General features: G+C 39.6%; 1 protein-coding gene across 1 annotated transcript; it reads left to right on the forward strand.

Moving 5' to 3' along the window:
* The first annotated feature begins 230 nt into the window (after positions 1-230).
* Positions 231-5,067, forward strand: LOC124263677 (expansin-YoaJ-like). The gene is made up of 6 exons (XM_046698335.1): positions 231-359; positions 1,511-1,657; positions 1,782-1,872; positions 2,455-2,599; positions 3,712-3,878; positions 4,836-5,067. Exons 1-6 carry the CDS (start codon positions 231-233, stop codon positions 4,904-4,906), a joined length of 750 nt encoding a protein of 249 aa, XP_046554291.1. The 3' UTR covers positions 4,907-5,067.
* The last annotated feature ends 5,378 nt before the right edge of the window (positions 5,068-10,445 follow it).

Below are 10,445 nucleotides of genomic sequence, written 5' to 3' on the forward strand. Positions count from 1 at the left end.
ATACATCACAAGAACATCTCCGTGACTTCGAGGTAGTCGTATTTGTCGGTACATCAGAAGAACATCTCAGAAATTTCGAGGTAGTCGTATGTGTCAGTACATCACAAAAACATCTCTGTCACTTGGCTGTAGTCGTACGTGTCGATACATGACAAGAACATCTCAGTGACTTTGAGGTAGTCGTATGTGTCAGTACATCACAAGAACATCTCAGTAATTTCGAGGTAGCAATGATTTTTCTCACATCAAAAGAACACCCCCAATATTCCGAGGTTATCACGTGTGCCCCTTCATCACAACATAGCAGTGACTTCAAGGTCGTCATATCTCCCTCAACACCAAAAGAACATCACAGCGAGGTAATCATGTTTGTCGCCACAACGTAAAAAAACATCTCAGTGACCAGGTCCATATATCTGCTTGACAACCTTTGCTCCTGAACCTGAACACTGTCTCGTTTTCTGTTTATCCCATCCATCCATCAATCGCAAGATTAATTAATTGATTAAAGCGGCTTTTTTTATTCGACCATAAATCAAATTATATGATATTTCTGTGAATTGATTGCTTACAAATGTTCTCATTTATGACAGATAAAACCTAACAGGCATGTTTTAAACTTTCAAAATATATGTTCACTCAAATACCGACTTTTGTCATGGCCAAATCGACTGGATATTTCTGAGGTATCAATTCAACTGGGCATCCTGATCACTTACAATCAAACTATAAATTTAACAAAACGGATAATCACCACGTAGGAGACTGTTCTACTTTCAGCTTAGCTACGCCGTCGTCGCGGTTTTACTGGATGTGTCCATTCACGAAACTTTCACTTAATTCCCTTGATGATACAGTTAGAGCTTGGCTCAAAAGAGCCTGTTTTTCCAACCCACGGGCCCCTTCTGCAAACTGAATGTCTGGACGCAGTCTAGTTTGAAGGCCTGAAACAAGAAACGCGCCATTCTTCCTTACACTCTGAGACAACATGTACGCGAAAATAAACAATTCTTCAAAGTAGCCGGCTTGGACCTCGAAATTTGATTTGTGTCCACCGATAATCTCCCCATTTCCTCCCTGTGTGATGTTTCGTCACAGAAAAACACTGGGCAATTCGCTCCCACAGCTGAATCACACTGTAAACATGGCTAATGCAAGGAGATTATATAAGTCCCTCGTTGTTCTATCAGCACTGCAAACTTCAAAATCCCCACATCGCTGAGAGTCGTTTTGGATCTAAAGGGCTATTCATCATGGATATTATTCAGTGGCGTGTTGCAGCAGCCATAATTTGGTATTTGGGAAGTGTTCAGGCCTACAACAAAGCGGTTCTTAGTTTGTATGTTCAGAGATTCAGCGGGGAGGTGAGTGTGTGTATATATATATATATTTTAAATCGAACCAAATCAAATTTGGACATACTGGAATTTTGTTGGAGTAGAATGTTCAATGATGGTATAATTATGTATGCATAATAACTATGTCCTACTGAGTGTGTGGCGCGTTGTAGGGCACCTATGTTGGAAGAGGACAATCCGGGGCATGTCAGATGGGGCCAGAATTCCCACCTGTTGCTACCCATCCTCGGATCAAGAGCCTGGTGGCTATAAACGCAGAACAGTACTCTGGATCTCTTGCATGTGGCATGTGCTTCAGGGTAGGTTGTCTTTCCTTAAACTACTATACTATGTCTGTTGTCATCATTCTGTGAAACAACACTATAAATGTACCTTACGTCTTGTAGGTGCCATTAACGCAGTACGTGGTTTCTATTCCTGCAGGTGCTAGGTACAGGTGTGGGTACTGGATCAGATCCTATAAAAGGAGACTTCTACGTCTTCGTCAACGACATATGTCCGGAATGTAAAGAAGGTGAGTAATGTATACATGTATTCACTATATTACACAACATGTTTTTCATGTGATACGCGTTCGTTGGTGTCACTCCATATTTGAATTTTGATTCGGCCACGTAACACCTTGTTTACCATTTTCACAGGATTGAAAGAATATTAAAAGAGTAAGATTAAATATGTTTTATCAGAAAACTAGTTTTCAGTGACAAGTATCTTTTACCTGTAAAGTTAGTTCGTAATATATCCCAACAACATTTCAAATCAGCTGACCTTGTGGTGGGGTAAGGATGTTTCCAGACATTAGATATGTCCCTTGTGCTTATGTCGTTAACGATTAAACGACAACGTTTGTGACGTTGGTACCGTCACGTGAAACAGCACAACTCACTGTACAGGTTCACTTCCAGGTAACAGTGATGAGATTGTTGATTCGAATCCTAAATCCAAGTTCGTATGTTTCTCAGCATCACAGTGCTGACAGTTTTTTAAAAGTATCACATATGTACGACTGGGCACACATTAACCCTACGCGTTGTGATAACACAGACAACACAGCATTAAACTCAACTCACTCATCCAACACACTGACCTATTGCAGGCGACATTGACCTCGCGGAGGAAGGTGATGGAAGTTGGGAGGTGGAGATTCAGGCTGTACAGTGTCCGGTCGGAAACACCAAGATAGAATATAAGTTCCAAGGAAGCAATGCATGGTACATCAAGCTCCAGGTCAGGAACGCAAGGTCAGTAACACAAAGTCATGTGTAACAGTTTATTCAACTTCATAACTACCACTTATTCATATGGCCATTTCACGAGGATAGCCTCATCTAAGCCAATGTGTTACTGTAATCTACAGCCCAGCTTTCCAGAAGAAATTTACATTAATGTTGCATGCAACGAAGAAAGGTGACTTTCTCCATTGTGATACATACCTTGGACTCAATGACTGCCACAGTATTCGACCCTTTTCTTAATTATTACATTAATGTTGAATGCAACGAAGAAAGGTGACTTTCTGTTAGGCTGCAGCCCAAAGACGTGCAAAGATCTTCTGTTTGGGTTTGAGTTCGTACATGCAACGGGCATGGATTTGTCAGTGATATGTACTGATCCAGTAGACATTCCGGTGAGGATTGGTCCCTTTGACTTATTCCTGTCCTGAACGTTAACGCACATTTAACAAGTAGTTTGGCTCGGATGATTGGTTGGTTTGTGTCATATGTGTAACTCAGAATATTAATCACTGTATTGTGTGGTCGTATAGATCCAGACCGGAATTTTGTTGAGTACGACGTTAAAAGCAAGCAAAGAAATAGTACCATTATAAGTTACAGTTCGTTTTGTCGACATATTCTACTAACATGATATGCCTGAAAAATAGGTACATAGTAAAGGCCTACAGGTGTATGATAAAAGCCTCTCCAGGTGTATGGTAAAGGCATCCAGGTGTATGGTAAAGGCCTCCAGGTGTATAGTAAAGGTATCCAGGTGTATGGTAAAGGCCTCCAGGTGTCTTGTAAAGGCCTCCAGGTGTATAGTAAATGCCTCCATGTGTATAGTAAAGGCATCCATGTGTATAGTAAAGGTATCCAGGTGTATAGTAAAGGCCTCCAGGTGTATAGTAAAGGTACCCAGGTGTATAGTAAAGGTATCCAGGTGTATAGTAAAGGTATCCAGGTGTATAATAAAGGACAACGGGTGTATAGTAAAGGTCTCCAAGTTTATCGCAAAAGACAAACGAACTTTATTAACTTGGGCTTTGCTCCTATGACAAATTCATAACCATGATGTAAATATCTGTAAAGGGGCCTAACACCAAATTCATTTGACCAAAGCGCTTAACTATTTCCAGGCTCCCAGTCAACTCCATTCTGGTTGATCGCGATGGACGACCAGAGCCCATGAAGCACACGTCAGATGGGTTCTGGGAATTAAGTGATGGACTCATAGAACTCCCCATCAAGCTGGAAATGACTTCAATCAACGGGGAATCCATCCGTGACATCATAACCGGTATAGGTAAGAACACTAGTGGCAAAACGTATCTTTTATGTTTGACATATCCATGCATTGTTAATTTGCCATGAACAATAGTAACATCGGGGAATCGTTGTTTTAATGATCTTAACATATTCCTTCTGTAACAATCGGGATTATATCATTGATTTATACGTCCCCGGGGACCACTGCCACTAAACGCAGGGTCCCTTATATGTCCATTATGCTGTTGACGGAATTAATGCACACATTCAGGATCCCAGGATATTTATTCTCCATTGTGATACATACCCTGGACTCAATGGCTACCACAGTATTCGATCTGACCTTTTTCTTAAATATGCAAAAATATACTAAAAGACTTCTCAGTCAATATGTGGAGGACTCACTCGGACGAGGTCGTGACTGTGAATAGATCCGTGCAGAACTCGAATTCAGAAGAACCGTTTGAATTGTTTTGCTTCAAACATCATCGAATTTGCGTTTGTTAGACATAACACATTCATGTACCATGGTAATCTGGACTTGGGTCACATTTGCGAAGTGAGTGAGTGATAAATTGCTTAACGCTGCATCCGCTATGATGCAGCTCTTCATGACGAAGGAATATGACTATGTCTTATTAGTAAGAACTTTCAAAGAAAATGAAGGAACCTGGAAATGCATAATTTAGGAATGATCCAGAGTAAGTGTAGCGAGTTCGCCATATTGGACTCACTGTGCCGGTCATCATGCAGTAAAGTGCCTTGGGCACAGATAAATGACAGTAAGTTAGAGACAGCACTTACCTAACGCTTTTAGTGACGTCACTTCCGGGGCCGAATGAGTCCATGGTATACACAATTACAGAAATACACGAGGTAAACCAGGATGAGTAAGTAATGTCGATCGACTTCCTCTCATTGTGTTTCAGTTCAATATAATCACACATAAGCTATCACCGTAGCGAATAGTGTATGTATTTTCGTCTGTTTACAGAAAACGATGTTGTCATACAAGGAGAAAACGGGGTTCAGTTCAATCGTGACAACCGCCTTCCTCATGCTTGAACCTGTGATGCCCGAATACACGCGAGTACAGTAGTGTTACAATCTCAGTGTATCATGACGCTAGTACAGTGGTACCGTCACCGTCATGAACTACTCGTACTACTCTGAATCTCCTTAGTCACATCTGGTAATAAATTACACTAATGTCACAATATCCTGAACAGTTTTCTTTCATTGTTTTTGACATTGCAGAAAGCAGAAAGCACAAAGTACCGAAAGCAGTGCCATTCTGTGTCCACACCTTTCAGATCCAATATTTGATATAGCAACTTTAATAGCGTGTGCTATCTATCTGTGACATCATGATTTGAGTTTCTCTCATTCAGGAAACGTTGAGACTACATAACATCTTCTTTCTACCACCAGCACAAACCAGATAAAAGAACAAACATCTTTGTAAGTCCCCTGCGACACTTGCGCGTTTATTACAATTGTACACGGTACATCACATCACGTCACATCACATCACATCACATCACATCAAGGATGATTCACGCCTCACCGTCTTGTTCCACGCATACAAACCGTCAATCAGATTGACCTTCAGAGCACTCCTGCAAGGCAGTTTCTACGCTTGCATCCTAAAAGAAAAAGTAAGCATATTATCACTGTAGATATCAGATGCTACAGTAACATCTTTTCCACCTACAAGGTAGGTATGACAACACTGCAGCAGTGTCTAACATCTCAATTTTATTTACATTCCCAAAACCTCTTTGCAGCATCTTAAAAAACAACAACAACAACAACCAAAAACCACACAAAAACCTTTGTTTTACATATAACAAATCAATATGTTGTGAACTGGTCGTCGCAGCCGTGATTGAACTTACCGCGCTATGACGTCACATTTATAGACATATAGACCATGCATTACCTCCCATGGCGTCAACACAAGAGACGCTGCTACAGCGAAGTAACATGATACAAAGTTGACAGTGCCTCGTTGAATGTGCAATTAAAACTGGATCCTTTATCTGGTTTGTCCCTAAGAAATCAATTTCTATCTAATTCACCAAGCTCAAACGATAGAAATTTCATTTAAGAATAAGACTACACTCTCTGTTGTTTAACACTTTTTAAACAACCCAAGCAACTTTTGGTGGGTGATTCGGAAAACTATTATACCCGACATAATAAGTATTCTTCTCGATATTGCTTTGAAATGTTTGTCCAAATCGGAAGGAGGCAAATCTCATGATCCTCAATTTGAAATTTTCAAACATAAATGTTGATTAAACTTTCAGTCAAAATCAGCTGCCTTAAATACCCCAACATAGTTCAGTTTTCAGAAACTATTCAAATTATTCCCGAACATTTCCTTGGCAACTGTTGTCAATTCCTCTGCAGATGGCTACCAAGACCAACATAGTGCTACCATCATCTTCGTCGTTTAATCAGAATTGACTTTCCAATTGTTGGCAATAATAACCTTTGTCATTTATTCATGTATAGACGGAAATATCTTCAGCAATCTCCTTCCAAACTGGATCCCAACTATAAAAATATTTTTGGACCAAAAAATGTCACTTAGTGTGGATTGGGCCAGGACTTGATGTTGCTATGTAGAATGCACAAATGATGTAGATTAAACTAATTCTGTCCCAACCAGATGTCATCCAACAGTATGGTTGCCTGGCATGAAAGGTTTGCAGCGCTTCTAACTGACACGGCTTAAAAGTCATAACCATTATGTGTGTGGAACACGTCATTGGTGGTTTCATCAAAGACATGACAAATAATGCCATATGTAATGCCAGTATGTTAACAGAGGAAGGAAATCGTAAATCTGCCAAATTTATTATCAAGTTAATTATGTCAAAAGATTTGATTCATCAGTTTTTTACACCAGTATCCCACATGACCACCACAAAGGAAAACATCATTGGGTTGGGTGTTTGTTACTGGAAGAAGTGATCCTAGATATAGTTGAAATACTGTTTGAGGTGATGTCATCCCAACATACTCAGCCACATAGTTGAGTGTAGCAACTGATTAGTTCAGCTTTAAATACATCCACGTTACTAATCAATGCTAGCCGCTTGCCATGGCGTCAACACAAGAGACGCTGCTACAGCGAAGTAACATGATACAAAGTTGACAGTGCCTCGTTGAATGTGCAATTAAACATCAACAATGACAAGAGATAAGCTAAGCCACGACGATTGTCTACAAGTTCCACTGGAGCATAACACAATCCACTGATAATAGCATGATAATAGTGTTTCAATGGCCTTGTATCTCTACAGGAGTGGAGGGAACTTAATTTGATTGCTCCGTTGTCCTATTGGTACGTCTATTGTTGATATACATTAAGAGGGTCAATACATATTCCATATGTTCTCCTGAATGACATTTATCAGTTGTAAACACCATTAATTGTAAATGCCACTTATAGTCCATTTAGTCCTTCGTATGCATGCATTTTTGTGTTGTGTCCAGTCTTTAAGGATTTCGTTTGAAAAGCTCATGAAGTACGTTTCAACGATTGTTTGCTAAAGATGAACTTTTCATGTGATCCATGTGATCACTTGATTGTTTGGTTTGTTTACAGGCCGCCCTCGCATGTTGTGAAAGGCGGATGCTACCTGGTGTCATTCTCATATTCAGTTATCCTTACAACTGATTTTCACAACTTTTATTCCCTTTACACCACCCGGAATTTTTTTCTGAGGATAGTCAAGAGGTGTGCTTTTGCACTAACGTTCTACATTGCAAAAGATGAAAAAACGTGTTCTCCTATTTTGGGTGGTAGGCATGTAGAAGACAGTTCCAAATTTCACAGATCCACAGGGGTTCGAATCACTGTTTGGACAATAATTTAAAAAAATAAAAATCTAGATTTTTGCAACCGTATATTGTTTTCATATGTTATGAGTAACTTATGTTTCAAATTTGAACGAAATAGGTGAAGAAATGGATTTTTTGAAAATCTCCCGCTACACTCATTACATAAAATACACAAGGGGTGACACTCGCGATGCTAAAAGCCTGACCGAAAACCGGACAGCCCGACTATTTTAACGTGCGTTCAATCAAACTTTACGTTTTTCACAAAACAATGTGTTGAGCTTGTAGGCTATTCTTTTTGCCTTCTGCTCATCGTATTCAGTTTGTCTAACAGCATTTCATATTTGACCACTGACCCTCGCATTAGCACTACCCTCCGTTTTGAACAAACGTCTGGCCGCCCTTCGGTAAACATCGACATTGCAGCTTTCTCTATTACCCCGAGCGTCAAAAGGGCTCTTTTCTTGTCAGCAAACCTGGTTTCTCTCCCAATGTCGACCAGTGAAGATCCGGGTTAGAATTGATCTTCAGTAATCCATGCTTGTCGTATGAAGCGACTAACGGGATCGGGTGGTCAGGCTCGCTGGCTTGGTTGACACATGTCATCTTATCTCAGTTGCGTAGATCGATGCTCATGCTGTTGATCACTGGTTTGTTTGGTCTGAACCAGACAATCCAGTGATCAACAACATGAGCATCGATCTGCGCAATTGGGAACCGATGACATGTGTCAACCAAGTCAGCGAGCCTGACTACCAGATCCCATTAGTCGCCTCTTACGACAAGCATGGGTTGCTGAAGATCAATATTCTAACCCGGATCTTCATGGGTCTCAAAGTCACAGACATGGCGAAGACGGCAATGTAAACAATGTGTCATGCCATGGTAAGATATGTTTTTGTGCCAGTTATGGACATCGGCTGACAAGGTGTTGAACAGTCTCATAAAATGTATTACTCATATAACAATTCATCTTAACGTTTAAGGATCATATGAGAATGTATGCAAGTTGTTTATTTTCAATCTGATGGAAACAAAAGGCGAGATGAAACATTGTTAAACTAACGTTTTAACTCCAACTAATAATAATCACGTTTGATTTGCCGACTGAAAACATTCGATGACTTTATTGATTTGAAATCATAAACATCAGTTGGTTTGTCTCTGCATATCGATGAACAAATTCGATCAAATACACCGAACTATCATATGTTTTGTCTACTCAATTAACGAATCCCCGGGACTGTGTATATAAATATATGGTGTTTATTCATTATAATCTCCAATTGTGCTAATGTTACGAATTGCTCAAATCCAATTTATCAGGGAAGTTTCAAAACAACTTTCCTCATTAACCGACATGTTATTGCACAATTTCTACTGTTTAATCTCGGCTCTGTAGTGTTGGCAAGCAAGTACTTGATGACGATCTAGAATTATTCGCTACACTAGTCTATTAACGAATGGTGAATAATACACTTTTTTGTCAAGTAGCAACGGTTTTGGGATGCAAATTGATAAAAGTTATTACAAATTAATGATCACATGCTAGCGAAACGGTCATTATGCGGGACATTGAGCGGTTGTAACATAGGATCCTCTGATTATAGACTTTCTACGGCATGTAATGTTTGGCTTCGTGATTGTTGGTAATGGTCGGCAGGTCCAGATAAACAGCCTCGTTGGCTCGCTAAAGGTTACCTATTTGTAAAAACAATATCAGTCACACAGCCTTCCACTTTTACACTGTAGAAATACTTAACGATTGATTGAATCTGTTGTGTTGCAAACAATACCTCTCTGGGACACGTCTGGGTATCCAAGCTTTCTGACCCGCGGGAACAGATTTTTTCAATGTCAAGCTGGGTTTTCACTGAAGATGGCGTTCAATTTATTCAACAGGTCATGTCAGAAACAGACAACTGATCATCTTATATGACGTTCTTTTAGAGTCTTTGTTCAAACACAAACCTTAGGTGCAGAAGCAAGAAGGTATTCTAATCAATAAAGTCTTCATAAGATTTGTGGAGAATGCATCGTAAACATAAACAACTCGTCAATAATATGACTTTAAAAAGGTATGTTAGAAGATTTAATGGCTCTTTGTAGCACACTTGGGGTGCCGATTTGAAGTGTCTGTGTTGTCAACATTTATTTCAACCAAACTATAATTATATGTCACGTTATGAATATGCATTAAAGTAGAGAGCATTTATTTGTTTACAATATCTGGATTATACATATTTTGTTCGACTGAGAGAGAAAAAGTAACAATCTAAATATGTTTGGAGATAGTAACATGATGAATACCGGTTTTAGATGAGCACACACAAGACAATATACAACTATGAATAAAATTATTAGATAATCCCATCAAAACGACACCCATGGTCATTCAACTTGGTGGAATATGCTCATAAAACTATCATTGACTAACACACAATGTGTTTACTGATACCCGGGAATGTTAACCGATGTCAGTTGGTTCATCCTCATGCACGGACAATTGAGTCCTTCTGCACTTGAAAGAGGTAGTTTCCCATTACCCTCAAACCATGATAAGAAATATACGTTGTATTTGTAGAACGTCACGTTCCCATCGCATCAACGCTGCCATTGGGTAATTCTCAGACGGGTACCAACGTCAAGGTTATTGACAACCTCGCTATTTTAGTAAGTTTATCCAATAGCAACATATTCACGTGATTTCGCGGTTGGTTTGTCAGCCTATCTGTATTGAAAGCACTCA

The sequence above is a fragment of the Haliotis rubra genome, unplaced genomic scaffold, assembly GCF_003918875.1.
Source record: "Haliotis rubra isolate DU_JTF1 unplaced genomic scaffold, ASM391887v1 Scf120, whole genome shotgun sequence".
In the NCBI taxonomy this organism is placed as follows: domain Eukaryota; kingdom Metazoa; phylum Mollusca; class Gastropoda; order Lepetellida; family Haliotidae; genus Haliotis; species Haliotis rubra.

What these genes read in the sequence shown, in the direction of transcription:
- LOC124263677 (XM_046698335.1), top strand. Translation starts at nt 231, where the DNA reads ATGATTTTTCTCACATCAAAAGAACACCCCCAATATTCCGAGGTTATC. An exon ending in CATGTGGCATGTGCTTCAGG is followed by an intron (nt 1,658 to 1,781) that starts GTAGGTTGTCTT and finishes CTATTCCTGCAG; the next exon opens with GTGCTAGGTACAGGTGTGGG. An exon ending in CTCCAGGTCAGGAACGCAAG is followed by an intron (nt 2,600 to 3,711) that starts GTCAGTAACACA and finishes AACTATTTCCAG; the next exon opens with GCTCCCAGTCAACTCCATTC.